This window comes from Procambarus clarkii, chromosome 39 (assembly GCF_040958095.1).
Source record: "Procambarus clarkii isolate CNS0578487 chromosome 39, FALCON_Pclarkii_2.0, whole genome shotgun sequence".
Lineage (NCBI taxonomy): Eukaryota > Metazoa > Arthropoda > Malacostraca > Decapoda > Cambaridae > Procambarus > Procambarus clarkii.
The window spans coordinates 42,775,392-42,792,995 of NC_091188.1; the positions used below are offsets into that span (position 1 = coordinate 42,775,392).

Below are 17,604 nucleotides of genomic sequence, written 5' to 3' on the forward strand. Positions count from 1 at the left end.
AAATATGACCATGGTGTTATTGCACACAAAAGGAATTACTGGCAAAGCAGGGAGATGGATCTTTAACTTCCTAACATACAGAGCCCAAACTGTAATAATCAACAAAGTAAAATCTGAATCCTCCACTGTGAAAAGCTCAGTCCCCCGAGGTACAGTGTTTGCTCTGGTACTTTTCCTCATCCTGATATCAGACAGACAGGGATACAAACTATAGCAGTGTATCATGCTTTGCAGATGACACTAGAATTTTCATGAGGCCACAGAAAATAGCATGATGTTTAATGAGCATAAGTTCCACTTACTGCACTATGGAAACAAAGAAAATATCAAAGCAGAAACCACATATAAAACAGTCAAACCATAATATTGAAAGAAAAAGCTATGTCAAAAATTTAGGAGTAATCACGTCGATTCATTACAATCACTTGTAATGAACACAACAAAGCTGCCGTCACAACTGCAAGAAAAATGACAGGTTGGATAACAAGAACCTTCCAAACAAAAGATGACATGCCAGTCATAATACTCTTTAAGACATTAGTGCTCTCTAGAGTGGACTCTTACTGCACACTAACAGCCTCAGCAACAGCCTTTTCCAGCCTCAAAACTGAAAAAGTTGCTGACCTAGAGAATGTGCAAAGATCTGTTACGGCTAGAATCCATGCAATAAAACATCTAACTTACTGGACTGCCTAAAAATGTAAACCTTTGGACAGTGGCTATGAAAAAAACCAGTGTTGAATGTAGTGAAATGCCAGTTTCAGCATGAGTCCTTGAGGCTCCCTGAAGCTATCATCACTGATTAAGAGTGCCATACTACCTAGTGTCATCAGTTGTGGAGTTATTTTTGCCTACCGGGAACCAAGAGCCAGAACCTGGCTCCCTCACAGAGGCACAGGAAGCGATGGACATTTAAGGGATATCATCTTTGCCATCACCAGGGAAGGCACCCAGAAAGATAGGCAAATAAAAATAGTAGACTGCCTGGTTTAAAAATGAGACCGAAGCCCTTAAAATGCCAAAAGATCTCCCCCAAAAAAGAAAAGAAACAACCAAAACTTAGTGAAACTAGCCCTTTGCTATTTAGCTCCACCACCCTGACCCCCCCCCCCCCCAGGGGGGAGGGAGGAGCCTGGCCGGCCTGGCCAACTTCAGTTTTTTAGTGAGAAACACAAACCTGACCTAGGGAAGGGAGGGTGTCAGGAACCATCTGGGGCTCACCCAGAAATCGGTGTTTCATTACATTCAACCCTGTTTTTTTTGTGGGGAGCCCCATCGGCACCCTGAAGCTAACTTTCCACAGAGAAAGACAAAATTGGGAACTTATATGGGAGGCAGGAGCATCACAGATATCAACTCAAAGCCGAGACCGAAGGCTGCAACAGACGCCCCAGGGCAACACAAGGCCGCCGAGTACAAGGACAACTTATCTGTTGGGCAACCTGGGACCCCATTAGATCCCCAAAACCGCCATGCCCGAATAACGGCCCATGATATATTATCAAACACAGCCAACAAGGCAGAATATCCGCAAACATCATGAGCATGAGAGTAGACTGCACGATGCCTAGCTTTATTGACACTGTGGACAGCCTAAAAAACTAACTCTGGAACAGGGAACCAGAGAAACCAAATCATCCCACAATGAGTCCACTGAAACAGAACCGGTGGCTCAAAGGTAGCGGCGTTAAGCCGCCACCTGACAAAGCACATGATACACACTAGGCTGAACCAGCCAAGGGACCCCTCTGGAAGCCTGCCATCTCATTCTTCGCCAGAAAAAAAGGAGCCGGCTGCAAACGAACAAAACGACTCTCAGGACCAAAGGAACAAAAACCAAAGTGCTAGAGGAGAGCATGACGCTCACCAACCCAACAACTGGAGACTAAGGATATAAAAAAAAACAAAGCTTTCCAAAAACAATTCCAGATCAAAAGGGCCACAGTACATCAGGCTGAAGAAAGAAAAGAAAGAACCCTGTCCAAAGACCAGGAAGGCTCAGGCAGCGCATGAGCAGGCTGGAGGTGAAACAAAGCACGAGGAAGCTTGCAAAACAGAGCTGAAGCCACATCCACTCAGAATGCAAACAGTAGTAGTTCTGCCAATGTCGCACAATAAGAAGCGTCAGTATTAGGCATAAGATGCTTATCAAGGAAACACCAAGAAAGGACAGAACAACCTGGTCTGAAACTGAAGGATAACGACGAGGGAGAGAAAATGGCGAAAAGACCACAAAGACACCACATACTGTTGCTGAGAATAAGACCGCAGGTAGGACATCATCAAACTTGTCACCCGATCACTATGCAAATGGTGATAAATACGAGTCAAAAAGCCCAGACGGGAAATGCAGAAGAGAAGTCCGCATCAGCAAGGTACGTCATCCACCCATCCTTCTGATAGAGGCAGAGCCGCAAAAAGACACCTGTGTGCAGACACCAAGCAGGCAGTGCTTGAAATCAAGGCTGAGCCAGCTACCAAGGAACCACCACTCTTCCCCTGAAAGACTCCAGCCGTGCCAGCACCCGGTGCAACAGCCGAACTGGGGAAAAATGTAAATGCATCCCCCCACCTCAACCAGTTCAGCCGAAAGGCATCCACAGTCAGGAAAGGCCTCGCAATTGGGAAATGGTGCAGCGTAAAGAGGCAGACACCGAAACCACACTGTCACACAGAGGTTGATGTCCGGGCACCCAAACGTCCGACAAAGCCAGAGGAAGGAATCGGCGTCGACAGTCCATTCCGTGGAAAGAGGAAGGAAGTGAGATAGACCGTTGGCCAAGATGTTGGACACTTTTAGAACATGAATGGCATGGAAATGAAAACCCAGAAAACTCAGCAGAAGAGCTACCCAAAGTGACCAGCCCCAATGAGCCCCGGACTAAAGAGACCCTCCCTTCCTCGGTTGACAAGAAACCACAGGGGAACAGTCCGAATGGAGCCAGATCACCGAGCTTGGAGGAATTCGAACTCTTCACAGGGCCTACCACAATGCTGCAGATTCACACACTGTGCTGTGAGCCCGATGAAGCGAAGGCCAATGACCTAGGCCGGACTGGTGAGCAATGGTCACCAAGCCCCAACCCATAGCCGAGATGTTCATGATGACATCTAGCAAAGGAGGAGGAGGAGGAAAATTGTAACCTATACAATTGATAGGTTAAGTAATAATTGTAAATAAGAAGCAATAAGATGCTTATCTTAACATACTAAGAAGGTTAGGTGAGGTCGGTGTTTTCTATGAAGCTTTTCAAGGTAAACTAAAATATTCACAATCAATTAGTATGTCACATATGCACTTATTAAATAAGCCAATATTGACTGTAAGCAAGTGTGAGAACGGGTTGCAACAACAGAACACCAGTCCCCGACAACAGTATAACTATACACAACTATGACCGAACACACTTAAAAGTACAGTATACCCGGACAATGAAGTGAGTAAAAATAGGGATGAATAACAGAAGGAAAATGCATGTTCAGTATAAGTGTCGTGTATGAAATATGACGGTTACAATTTCTATAACAGCTACATAGCACTTAATGAAGAAAAGACAATGCTTGACTATGACTATAAATAAAGATTACAAAATTAATGAGATTAAATTCCAACTTTTTATACTAAAATATACTTACCACTTAAATTTCTATCAGTTATTCTAAAGTTTAGAGGACAAAATGATTTTGAAGAGACTATTCGAGCTCCATCTTTAAGGTCTGCAAACACCTCCTTGAGCATATGGTCTACATTTGGCCCAAAAGCAAAGTTGTTGACAAACACAATGGAAGAACCAGTAATTCCTTCACGATGCTCTTTCTTCAAGAAGTCACCTTTCATCAGCTTATAATCACTGTGCTTTTTGCCATACCATCTCATCCATTTAGTATATAATCGGTCCATTTCAGTTGCATATCTGCAAATAACACAAAATATAAACAAGACATTACTTGCATAAAATGTAATACTTGATCTGGGTATATGAATTACTGCTACATCACTGCCACAAATGAGGTACAAGACAGCCTTAGTTTTCCTCATCAGGAGGTAGCTACTAAAGAAGTTTCTCCAGAGAGTATATGATTAATTGGCAGACTGGTTGACCAGGTTGTAAATCAAGAGGCCCAATCGGAGACTAGTTCACTGGGACACTGTGCATCGGAACCACCTCAAAATAAAGGTAAAGTAAGGTACTCTAGCCCATCTGGTCTCGTGTATTTTACTCTTAATAACGGCATCTTTGACCACAGCTTTCATACCTCTTACAGGAATGGTACACACACACTTCACCTAAGCATCCGACAGTTCAACACCTCTACCGACCAACAGTTAGTCTGATTCTTGCTTAGTCTGGTTTTAAAACTGTTTCCACTATAACTGGCCTGGTAGGCATATAATATGTGTAAGTTGTTATGAAAAAGTTTCTGATTCTGATTTGGATAATGAAAATATCTACATGCTAAGCTATTATTGTGATTCACTCTTATGTAATTAATGTACTGTAGTTTTATATGAAAACATTCCCAATTATAAATTACCTAAGTGTAATTACCCAAGTGTAGTTACTTTGGGCCGTCCGCTGTAAAGTGCAGCAGAGCGCCAGGCGATGTGCCAACAACTATTGGCTCCAGCTCTGCTCCCAGATACAGACTGCAGCGGATACAGGCAATGTAAGGGGAATGTATGGCGGCATCAAGCAGGCCCTCGGCCCAATCCAGAAGAAGACCGCTCCTCTGAAATCTGCCACTGGCGAGGTGATTCAGGACCAGACACTGCAGCTGAAGCGCTGGGTCGAGCACTACTCTGAGCTATACGCCAGGGACAATGTGGTCACCGAAGACGCTCTGAGCGACATTGAGTGTCTGCCTGTGTTATTGGAGCTCGACAGCGAACCGACCCTCAAAGAACTCAGCGATGCCCTAGACTTCCTTGCTTCTGGTAAAGCTCCTGGCAAAGATGGCATTCCTGCTGAGACCTTGAAGTGCTGCAGAGGTAGCCTGCTCATGGAGCTGCATGAAATTCTCTGCCTCTGCTAGGAAGAAGGAGAGGTGCCACAGGACATGAGGGATGCCAACATCGTCACGCTGTATAAGAATAAAGGTGACAGGGGCGACTGCAGCAACTACCGTGGAATCTCCCTCCTCAGTATTGTTGGAAAGCTGTTTGCTCGAGCCGCATTGAAGAGGCTCCAAGTACTTGCAGAGAGAGTCCATCCAGAATCACAATGCGGATTCAGAGCTGACAGGTCCACCATCGACATGGTCTTTTCCCTCAGACAACTGTAGGAGAAATGCAGGGAACAGAAGCAGCCACTCTTCGTAGCCTTCATAGATCTGACGAAGGCCTTCGACTTCGTCAGCAGGGATGGCCTGTTCAAGATCCTCCCCATGATCGGATGCCCACCCAGGCTCCTCAGCATCATCAGATCTTTCCATGAGAACATGAGGGGCACCGTGGTCTTTGATGGCCTAACATCAGACGCCTTTGACATCCAAAGTGGAGTAAAGCAGGGCTGCGTACTGGCTCCAACCCTATTTGGGATTTTCTTCGCAGTTATGCTGCAGCACGCCTTCGGATCTGTCACGAAAGGCATTTACCTCCAGACCATGTCGGATGGAAAGCTCTTTAACCTCGCCAGGCTGAGAGCCAAGACGAAGGTTCGGCTGAGGTGTCTGTGCGACTTCCTTTTTGCCGACAACGCAGCAGCCACTGCCCACTCAGCCGAAGACCTCCAACGGCTCATGACCCTCTTCAGCGAGGCCTCTCAGGCTTTCGGACTCACCATCAGTCTGAAGAAAACACAAGTCACGGGACAAGGAGTGGACTCCCCACCTGACATCGGCATCTCCGATTCCAAACTGGAAGTCGTTCACGACTTCGTGTACCTGGGCTCCGCAATCTCTGACTCCCTCTCTCTTGATACGGAGCTAAACAAACGCATCGGCAAGGCATCTACTACCATGTCCAGATTGACAAAGAGTGTGTGGGCCAACAATAGGCTGACTGAGTATACTAAGATTCAGGTTTACAGAGCCTGTGTCCTGAGCACTCTCCTTTATGGCAGCGAGTCTTGGACACTTCGCGCCCGTCAGGAAAGACAGCTGAATGCCTACCACATGCGTTGCCTTCGACACATCTTGGACATCACCTGGCAGGACAAGGTGACAAACATCATCATCTTGGGGAGAGCAAGAATCACCAGCATGTACACAATGCTGAAACAGAGACGAATGCACTGGCTTGGGCACGTTGTGCGAATGGGCGACGGCAAGATCCCCAAGGATCTCATGTACGGAGAGGTGATGCAGGGAAAGCGTCCAACAAGCAAGCCCCAGCTACAGTACAAAGACGTATGCAAGAGGGACCTGAAAACCATAGACGTCGATCTTGCTACGTGGGAAATACTGGCCACAGACCGTTCAGCCTGGGGGCAGTCTGTTCAAAGAGGTCTCTCCAAGTTCGAGGAGTCACTTGCCAAGGAATCGGAGGCAAAGAGACAGAAAAGGAAAGCCGGTAGCCAGGAAGACAGACCAGAATCGGACTTCGTTTGTGCTCGGTGTGGGATGGACTGCCACTCTCGGATTGGCCTCATCAGTCACACCAGACGCTGCACCAGGATTGACAACCAGGGCGCAACTCCATAGTCTCCCGAGACTGAAGGATGCCTACTACTACTAGTTACAGGATGAGAACTATGCTTGTGGTCCCCACCTTCCTAGAACTCTGTCATATAACACTTTGAAACTACTGATAGTTTTGGCGTCAACTACTTTCTCACTGAACTTGTTGCAACAATCTACCACTCGGTTTGCAAAAGAAAATTTTCTAATACTTTCTCAGCACCTTTGTTTCCTTAGCTTGAATCTATGATCTCTTGTTCTTGAGACTGTCAGTTTCAGGCAATCCTGTCAATTATTATTTTATAAGTGGAGATCATATCACCTCTTTTTTGTCTATCTTCTAGCTTTGGCATATTTAACACCTCCAACCTCTCCATTATTCTTGTGTTAACTTCTGGAAGCCATTTTGTAGCAAGCCTTTTAGCACTTTTTCCAGTATATTGATGTGCTTCCTGAGATATGGGCACCATACCAGGCACATACCTGAAGCGGGTTTCGGGAGTTCTTCTACTCCCTAAGCTCTGCCCGAGACCAGGCTCGATTTGTGATAACTTGGTCCAACAGGCTGTTGCTTGGAGCAGTCCGCAGGCCCACAATAACCCGGTTGGTCCGGCACTTCTTGCAAGACCTTATCTAAATGCTTCTTGAAGATATCCATCTTTGTTCCAGCAATATTTCTAATGCTTGATTGGGAGGGTATTGAAGAGCCGTGGACCCCCTGATGTTCAGTGCTTTCTGATCGTGCCTATGGCCCATCTACTCCTCATTGGTTCTATTCTGCATTCCCTTCCATATCTTTCGCTCCAGTATGTTGTTATTCGATTGTGCAAATTTGGGACCAAGCCCTCCAATAACTTCCATGTTGAGTATATATTATTTGATACCTTTCTTGTCTCCTTTCCATTAAGAACATTTTGAGAGCTTTAAGATGGTCCCAATAATTTAGACGTTTTGTCATTTCTATGCATGCCGTATAGGTTCTCTGTATTCCTTCTACTCTATTTCAAGAAATTTCTCCCGCTCTGAAAAGGGAAATGAGTATTGAGCAGTACTCTAGACAGGACAGCACCACTGATGGTGTATTAGCATTGCTGTGGGATCTCTGGATTTGAAAGGTCTAATAATCCACCAATCATTTTCCTGGCTGCCACTATATTTGCATTCAATAAATGTCAGGGTGTCAAAAATCCATATTCCCAGATCTTGTACATAAAGAAATCTTTCACACGTTCCTTTCTTTCTGTGAGTAAGTCTTATTGTGTTCTTTACCCTTTATTTCATTTAAGTTCCATATTTCCACCATACTCAAGTACAGTACATGGAACTTATCACCATTAAACATCATGTTATTTTCCATTGCTCAATCGAAGACTTTATTGATATCGACTTATAGTTATACAAGCAATACTGTCTTAACCATACTGCCCTTTTGTGTCTTCTATAAAAGAAATTTCATGCTGATTTTTTAATCAACTGCAAAGGATGACACGAAGCTGTGACTAGTATCTTTGTCTATATTTGTGCTAAGAATAAGAAATAGCAGTAATTACCTAAGTGTAGTTACAGGATGAGAGCTACAATCGAGGTGTCCCGTCTTCCCAATACTCTGTTGTATACCACTTTGAAGCTACTGACGGTTTTGGCCTCCACCACCACCTCTAACTTGCTCCAACCGTCTACCACTCTGTTTGCAAAAGAAAACTTTCTAATACTTTCGGCACTTTTGTTTTCTTAGCTTGAATCTGTGTCATTTCATTCTTGAAGTTGCTGGTTTCAGAAAATCCTTTGTCAATTTGGTCAATTCCTGTTAGTATTTTGTAGGTAGTGATCATATCACCTCTTTTTTTTATCTTCTACTGAAGTTTTGGCATGTAAAATAACTTTATCTATCCTTGTAACTCTTGGCTTTCAGTTCCTGAGGTAATTTTGTAGCATGCCTTTGTACCTTTACCAGTTTATTTATGTGCTTCTTAAGATATGGCCACCAGACAAGTGCTGTATGCTCCAATTTTGGTCTCACAAAAGACATGAACAATTTCTTTAGTATTTCACCATCAATATAATTAAAAGCAAGTCTGAAGTTGGAAAGGGATTCATACACTCCTCTCACACTGTTCTTTGTGTGTTCCTCTGGTGACAGTATACTGACCAAAACCACACCTAGGTCTCATTCTTTATTAGAGTTCTTTAATTCCTTTCCACTAATTTGTAAGCTGTGTATGGTCTATTTTCTGTTTCATCGTTCCATAACCTGGCATTTATTCACATTGATTTCCATTTGCCACTTGATGCTCCAAGCACTAATTTTATCTAGATCAATTTGAAGGGCATGACAATCGCCTGCGTCTCCCATCTTTATCTTTTACCTTGAGATGATTTTGGGGCTTAGCATCCCTGTGGCCCAGTCATCAACGAGGTCTCCTCGTTGCTGGACTGGTCACTCAGTCTGTTGGACTTGGCTGCTCGCAGCCTGACGTATGAGTCACAGCCTGGTTGATCAGGTATCCTTTGGAGGTGTTTATCCAGTTCTCTCTTGAACACTGTGAGGGGTCGGCCAGTTATGCCACGTAGGTGTAGTGGAAGCGTGTTGAACAGTCTCGGGCCTCTGATGTTGATAGTTCTCTCTCAGCGTACCTATTGCACCTCTGCTTTTAGTGGGAGCATTCTGCACATCCTGCCATGCCTAATGATCTCATGTGGTGTTATTTCTGTGTGCAGGTTTGGGACCAGCCCCTCTACTATTTTCTACGTGTAAATTAAAGGACCTAAAGGACGTGTCTATCTGGACCTAAAAAAGCTTTTGACAAAGTCCAGCACAAGAGGCTGTTCTGGAAACTGGAACACGCTGGAGGGGTGACAGGTAGATTTCTGACATGGATAAAAATTTTCTGACTGACAGACAAATGAGGGGAGTGATCAGATACAATGTATCTGACTGGAGGAGTGTTACTAGCGGAGTACCACAGGGTTCAGTTCTTGCACCTGTAAAGTTTATCATCTACTTTAACGAACTACCAGAAGGGATTCAGAATTAATTCAGAATTCAGCTGTCTAACTCCCAAGTAACTATTTACTGCTAGGTGAACAGATGCATCAGGTTGAAAGAAACTCTGCCCATTTGTTTCCGCCTCCACCGGGAATCAAACCCAGGACCTCAGGACTGCGAATCCCAAGCGTAGGGGGACTCGGCTGCCAGGCCCCTATCAAGTTCTAGGTGGGTACAACTAGGTGAGTACACTACAATTCTCAAAATGAAAGTACATTTCATAGATAATTCCATATGCTTAAATACAGTACAGAATATGTGACCTAAAATATACCTTACCCAAATTACTTCTTATATTTCATCAGCTAGTGCCTACCATAAAGTGGTATATATTACTATCATCAATAAAATAACTTCTCATGGAACTCTTGTATTAAGAGTAAAGCACTTTTTATTTTTTTAAATCAGCAACTAAGGTAAACAAATACAATGCTAATGCTTTGCCCAAACTTAAGTACTGTATTTTAGTTTTCAAGTTAATACAATGAAGCATTCAAGATATTAAATTGTAAACTATAAGATGAAATTATTATTATTATTATTATTATTATTATTATTATTAATAGGAGAATGCCTAATCCAAGCATGGAGGGGTACATTTTTTTCATCCACTTACTTGCATGGCGTTTCAGCTTTTTCAACACCAACGCATATTTTGCACGGCGTTAAGGCAGCCATCTGTAGCACAACCTGACCTACGCCAGAGCCAAGATCAACAAACATGTCATCTTCAGTGATGTGGATCTGATCTATCATCTGGCATATCAACTCAAATGATGTCTCCCCATAAACCTAAACAAAAATATATCAATTAATAATCACAATTAGACACGCAAGCCACACATTTTATGTATACAAGTACATTTCACATTAGTTTTCCAGAAAGTTATTGTGACTCACTGTTTCAGCAACCTGCATCATAACTTAATATAAATATAAATGAAAAACACTTAAGAAAGCCCCATAAAGTTGTGTGAAATATTTAGAAAACTTGCCAAGGACTCGGGAATGCACAATGAACCAAGAATAATCGTGTTAAAATAAACTTGCTACACAAGTGACAACCTCCCTTACCCTTCAAAGACAACAATAGCACAAGCAATTACTTTTCCAATAATAAAAACAGCAGCTGTATAAATACAAACATAAAACAATGTACAACAAAATAATAAATATTAGCAAATATTCTCTTGGTAAACTGAGAAATATTTATGACAGAGATATCTACATGGAGATAAACTACTGTATATCTTCATGTAGGTCACGAGTAACCCCTCAGTGGGTCACGAGTAACCCCTCAGTGGGTCACGAGTAACCCCTCAGTGGGTCACGAGTAACCCCTCAGTGGGTCACGAGTAACCCCTCAGTGGGTCACGAGTAACCCCTCAGTGGGTCACGAGTAACCCCTCAGTGGGTCACGAGTAACCCCTCAGTGGGTCACGAGTAACCCCTCAGTGGGTCACGAGTAACTCCTGTTGTTATGTAGGTATTGTCCTTGTATATAAGTCACCAAAGGCAAATCATCAGCAGGTTAAAGACCAACTAATGAAAATAGAACACTGCTTGAAAAACTTCACAAATCCAGCCCCAAACATCATCCTGCTTGGGGGCTTTAACCTACGGCACCTGAAATAGAAGTACCCGGCTAATACAGTAATATCAGATGAATACCAGGAAGAATGAACAGACACATGCAAATGACCTGCTAAGAATGTGCGACAGGTTTGCCTTAAACCAGCAAATAGTAGAACCAACTAGGAAGGAGAACACGCTGGACCTCATTTTCACTAATAGTGATGAACTGATCGGGAACATAATGATTACAAATACCTGTTACTCAGATCACAACTTAACTGAAGTTCAGACAAGCATGGGGGTAACCTTTAGGGAGCCGGTCGGCCGAGCGGACAGCACGCTGGACTTGTGATCCTGTGGTCCTGGGGTCGATCCCAGGCGCCGGCGAGAAACAATGGGCAGAGTTTCTTTCACCCTATGCCCCTGTTACCTAGCAGTAAAATAGGTACCTGGGTGTTAGTCAGCTGTCACGGGCTGCTTCCTGGGGGTGGAGGCCTGGTCGAGGACCGGGCCGCGGGGACACTAAAGCCCCGAAATCATCTCAAGATAACCTCAAGATAACCTACACAACCAATCCCGAGTCCCAGGGGGAAGAAAATTCAACAAATTCAATCTTAATAATAAACAGATTAACTAAGAGCAAATAAACAAAGACTTCACATAATTAAGCTGGGAAGAACTGCTAGGAAATGCAAACCTGAACCAATGCCTGGAAAAAATAAACTCAGTAGCTCTAGAAATATGCTCAAATCGCATACCCCCTACGAAAAAGGAGGAAGAAATGCAAACTGGAACAGGAACGTCGTTCCCTCTATAGGCATAGAAAATGAGTCATGGAACAACTTTAGAGTCACACCCTATCTCAAGAATGATGAAGGCGGCTAGAAAGAGAAATGCTAACGATTGAACTAAAGCTACAAGAATCATACAAAATCCAAGAGACAGAGAGAGCAAAAGGCCACCAGTGAAATACAGTAGAGAGAAATCCAAAATATTTTTTCTCTTATGCAAAATCAAGATAAAAAACTACATCTAGTGTTGGACTCCTGCGACAGAGATGGAACTTTCACTGATGACAACAAAGAAATGAACGAAATACTGAGGAATCAGTACAACTCTGTTTTCAGCGAGTCACTAAACACACTAAAAATTGATAATCCAAATGAATTTTTCATGGATGTGATGCCAACATCAAATCATATATCAGATGTCACCCTATCCCCCACTGGATTTTGAAAAAGCCATAGACAGAACAAATCCAAAAGGGCCGTGACGAGGATTTGAACCTACATCCGGGAGCATCCCAGATGCTGCCTTGATCGGCTGAGCTACAACATGGTAAAAAGTGTTGAAACCAAAGTTCTACTGAACTTACTGGATCCTGCAGCCTCTCCGAGGCACAAACCTCGGTAAGCGCCCCTTGTTTTGGGGCACTTACCTTTCTGGGTACTTGATCCAGTCGATGGCAGACATAGAATGCTTCCAACCACACAGGTTTTTATAGGCCATTGCTCCTCGAGCCTCTCTGAGGGGGCCAAGGTTCTGGCTCGTGGTCTCCTGTAGGCCTTAGAACTCCATGTGCACTGACTGATGCCATAGTCTAATACATTCATATCAGCCCGGTTAGCTCCGGGGAGCTGAAGGGGCTTCCCCAAAAATAATACCAAACTTATCAACATGTTCATTTCCAACAGCCAGCCAGCGTTGTGACAGCAGCAATAATGGCTTCTTTACAATGCAGTTTCCAATGAGTAAATTTGCTGTTTAATATAAAGACTCCCCATTGTGATGCTGTTGCAGTTATGTAATTTATGCATTTGACGTGCATAACAGTTGCCATAACTCCATGCACACTAGTGACTGCCACATTTTGTAATATTTCTCATACCTGCTTGATGGGATTCTGAGAGTTCTTCTACTCCCCAAGCCCGGCCCAAGGTCAGGCTTGACTTGTGAAGAGTTTGGTCCACCAGGCTGTTGTGTGGAGCGGCCCCGCAGGCCCACATACCCACCACAGCCCGGTTGGTCTGGAACTTCTTTTAGAAAACAGTCTAGTTTTGTCTTGAAGATGTCGACGGTTGTTCCGGCAATATTTCTTATAGTTGCTGGGAGGGTGTTGAACAACCGCAGACCTCTGATGTTTATAGTGTTCTCTGATTGTGCCTATGGCACCTCTGCTCTTCACTGGTTTTATTCTGCATTTTCTTCCATATCATTCACTCCAGTATGTTATTTTACTGTGTAGATTTGGGACCTGGCCCTCCAGTATTTTCCATATGTATATTATTTGTTATCTCTCTCGTCTCCTTTCTAGTGAGTACATTTGGAGAGCTTTGAAACGATCCCAATAATTTAGGTGCTTTATCGCGTCTATGTGTGCCGTATATGTTCTCTGTATTCCCTCATTTTTTAACTTGTCAAATCATCAGTTACTCTGTCACCTAACATTTCATAAATATTTACCAAAATTCTTACATTAATACTGTATGACAATTCCAAAATCAAATTCTGAAAAAAAGTTAGTTGGAGCTTTCAGGGAAGTGATACCTCTCTCTCTCTCCTTTTATTGATTAATCACATCTTCATTTTGGACAATACAAGAAAATGTATCCATAACAAAACTTAACTTATATAATATAATTGCTCAAATATTGTCATGTTACAAAATTCTGTACTTAATGTTAGCAAATTAATAAGGTTTTTATTGCAGTTACGTTTGCAAAAAGCAAGCTACAGGCATTTGAGACTGCAGCCAAGTAATGCAAACAGAACTCCCAGAACCCACTCCACGTATGAACCAATTAATTACCAATGAACTCTGGCTTTTGGTTGGGTTTAGACTAACGAATTTAGTTACAGGAAAAAAAAACTAAAACCACACAGGTAAGCCATATGTACTGTGTCGCAAGTAAAGGATTACACTGGAGACTTCAGTGTCTTACCTCAGGTGAAAAAGGCTCGTACTGATTGAGTTTCTCAGGGTCAACGACGGCATGGTTGTAGATCTGTGTGAGGATGTGCTTGAGCATTCCTCGTGAGGGGCGCTTGTTGAGGCGGATGGCTGGTAGGCTCGTCCCCTTCTCCTGGTGAAACACATTCCAGTTAGCATCTCTACTAACTTTACATTACATTATATACATACATATGCAAGAATAATCACAAAAAAATATGTTATTCGCTTATGCGTAAGAATCCACTAGGAAAAATTTAACAAAAATCCCGAACATTTTCGTGTTTCAACACATTATCAAGGAAGTACAGACAGATGACATAAGAGTTTGGGATTATATACCCAACTACACCAGACCAAAAATCCATAAGCTAAAATATCAATAATGAAGGTGACTTGAAGGCGAGATGATTAAGTGGACATAGAAAATAGTGACCGAACAAAACATGCTCATAGCATATTTTTTTTATAAATTTGTCTGATACAGTCTTGGACAAAAACACCACTACAGCTGTTGGTTATGGCCAAGTTTCAGTGCCACAAGAACTATAGTATTGAAATAGCTAAACATTTTTGTAACTTGGGACAAAATCAACAGTAACTTGCCAATTGATGATGATCAATATATGAGAATGTATAGTGTATGGTGCAATGTCTAAAACTATATTGCCAAACTATATACAGAGATTCTTTAAAGCTTTTGAAAAAAATTAAAAAAATTAAAAATTACAGTATTAAAGCAGACAAATTAAATGATGTAATTATAAACAAAAAAGTGACTACACAGAAAAAATTAGTGTTATTATGTGATTCTGATACTGTACATATATAAAAGACAAAATCCTTTGAATGCTGTTAATACTAGTTTTAACAAAAAATGAAAAATTTGTTGAAAAGTAATAATCTTTTAATTAAAATATTGAGGAGCAAGTCCATCATTGCCATATACAGTATGTCTGGCTAGGTTAAAACTCGTAAACCTAATACAGTGGTACCTCGGAATGCGATTGTCCCTGTATGCGAGGTTTTCGGAAGGCGAGGTGTATTTACTCCAAAAATTTGTCTCGGAAGGCGATGGTTACTTCGGGAGGCGAGTTTGGACGCGAGTTTGTTGATACGCGTACAGCCGACCTAGCGCGTGGTGGTTCGGCGATCGTCGCCCCTCTGCCCCGCTGCCCCTCAGTTTACCATTGTCTCGCGCTCAGTGACTACCCCCACATCAATTCTTGTTGCGGATTTTCAGTGTTTTGTTGGATTTTTGGTGATTTGTCTATACAATTTGTTATTATATATCTCACCATGAGTCCCAAGAAAGCCAGTGGTAAGGATAAAGGCCAGAAAGCTCATGTGAGGATGACAATAGAGGAGAAACAAGAGATCATTCGGAAGCATGAGAACGGTACACGTGTTGTTGAACTTTGTAGGCAGTACAGTACAACAAAGCCACATCAACAATATGCACTATACTTAAGAAAAATAAGGTTATGAGTGCTAATGTGGCAAAAGGAGTAAGAACATTAACGGCACAAAGACCACAAATACTTGAAGAAGTGGAAAAGTTGTTATTAATTTGGATACACGACAAGGAGTTGAGGGGTGATAGTGTTTCGGAGGCCATTATTTGTGAGAAAGCCAGGGTGTTGCACGAAGACCTTCTAAAGAAGACCCCTGCAACGAGTGATGCAGATAAGAAAGAGTTTAAGGCAAGCAGGGGCTGGTTTGAAAAATTTAGAAAGAGAAGTGGTATCCATAGTGTTACAAGGCATGGGGAGGCAGCCAGCTCAGACAAACCAGCCGCTGGACGATTTATTGACGAATTTAAAGAGTTTGCACAGGCTGAGGGATACCTACCGCAACAAGTGTTTAATTGTGACGAAACAGGACTGTTTTGGAAAAGAATGCCTAAGAGGACATACATTACCAAGGAGGAAAAATCCTTGCCTGGACACAAGCCTATGAAAGATAGGTTTACGCTTGTGCTGTGTTCAAATGCGAGTGGCGATTTGAAAATTAAACCCTTGCTAGTGTATCATTCTGAAAATCCAAGGGTTTTCAAACAGTATAATGTGCAGAAAACCCGTTTGTGTGTGATGTGGAAGTCTAATAAAAAAGCATGGGTCACTAGGCTTATTTTTTCGGAGTGGGTGAATGAAGTGCTGTGCCCTGCCATAGAAAAATATCTGCAGGAGAAACAATTGCCACTCAAAGCCGTGCTTCTCCTTGACAATGCTCCTGCTCATCCTCCAGGCTTGGAAGATGATTTGATGCCTCAATACAATAAATTCCTCACAGTTAAATTCCTTCCTCCTAACACCACTCCTCTAATTCAGCCTATGGACCAGAAAATCATAGCGAATTTTAAGAAACTGTATGAAAGGGCACTTTTCCGGAAATGTTTTGAAGTGACTGAAGCCACAAACCTCACCCTCAAAGATTTCTGGAGAGAGCATTTTAACATTTGTAGTGCTTTAAAACTCGTTGACAAAGCCTGGCAAGAAGTGACTCAAAGAACCCTGATCTCTGGCTGGAGAAAATTGTGGCCTGAAGGTGTGAGAGAACTAGACTTTGAGGGGTTTGAGCCTATAAATGATGCGCCTATTGTTGAGGAAATTGTTAGTCTAGGCCAGCAAATGGGCTTGGAATTGGATGGTGATGATGTGGAGGAGTTGGTGGAAGAACACAACGAACTGACCACCGAAGAACTCCTAGCCCTTCAACAGGAACAGCAGGAAACTAGATTTATTCCTCCAAGGAGTGCCGGACCAACCGGGCTGTGGTGGGTATGTGGGCCTGCGGGCCGCTCCAAGCAACAGCCTGGTGGACCAAACTCTCACAAGTCGAGCCTGGCCTCGGGCCGGGCTTGGGGAGTAGAAGAACTCCCAGAACCCCATCAACCAGGTATCAACCAGGTAGCAAGAATGCAGCTAGCATTCTGTGCTACCACAGCATTCTGCTGTGGTAGCAACCACAGCAGCGAATGATTCTGCAGTGGAGGAGGAGGTGGCAGCAGCACCAATAGCACCAGCGAATGTCCCTTCTGCAGTAATTAAGAAGGTGTGTCAGATGTGGGAAGAGATTCAAACAACTATTGAACAGACTCACCCAGAGAAAGCTGTAGTAGGCCGTTGTCTTAATCTTTTCAATGACAATGTGATGCCTTACTACAGAGAGAGCTTGCGAAGAAGGGAAAAGCAAGCTTCCATGGACAGATTTGTGGTGAGGAAATCGAGCAGTGAGCCTCAACCAGGACCTAGTGGCACTCAGGTTAAACGTCCCAGGGAGAGCACACCAGAAAGGTCCTCACTGCCTGATGTGATTATGGAAGGGGACTCCCCTTCCAAACAGTAACTCCTCTCCTCCTCCCCCCTCCTCACCATCTTCCATACGCCTACAGCACTCGACAGCAAGGTAAGTA

The 17,604-nt window shown here is 43.1% G+C and overlaps 1 protein-coding gene across 1 annotated transcript in view; it reads right to left on the minus strand.

Annotated features, from left to right (window-relative positions):
• LOC123760254 (DOT1 like histone lysine methyltransferase grappa) overlaps positions 1 to 17,604 on the minus strand; it is a 245,157-nt gene that overhangs the window by 99,062 nt on the left and 128,491 nt on the right. Inside the window, exons 3-5 of the mRNA XM_069338436.1 lie at positions 14,182 to 14,353; positions 10,281 to 10,456; positions 3,637 to 3,914 (exon numbers count right to left, since the gene is read on the minus strand). Of these exons, the coding sequence (XP_069194537.1) occupies positions 3,637 to 3,914; positions 10,281 to 10,456; positions 14,182 to 14,353 (626 nt within the window). The remainder of the gene's footprint in view (positions 1 to 3,636; positions 3,915 to 10,280; positions 10,457 to 14,181; positions 14,354 to 17,604) is intronic.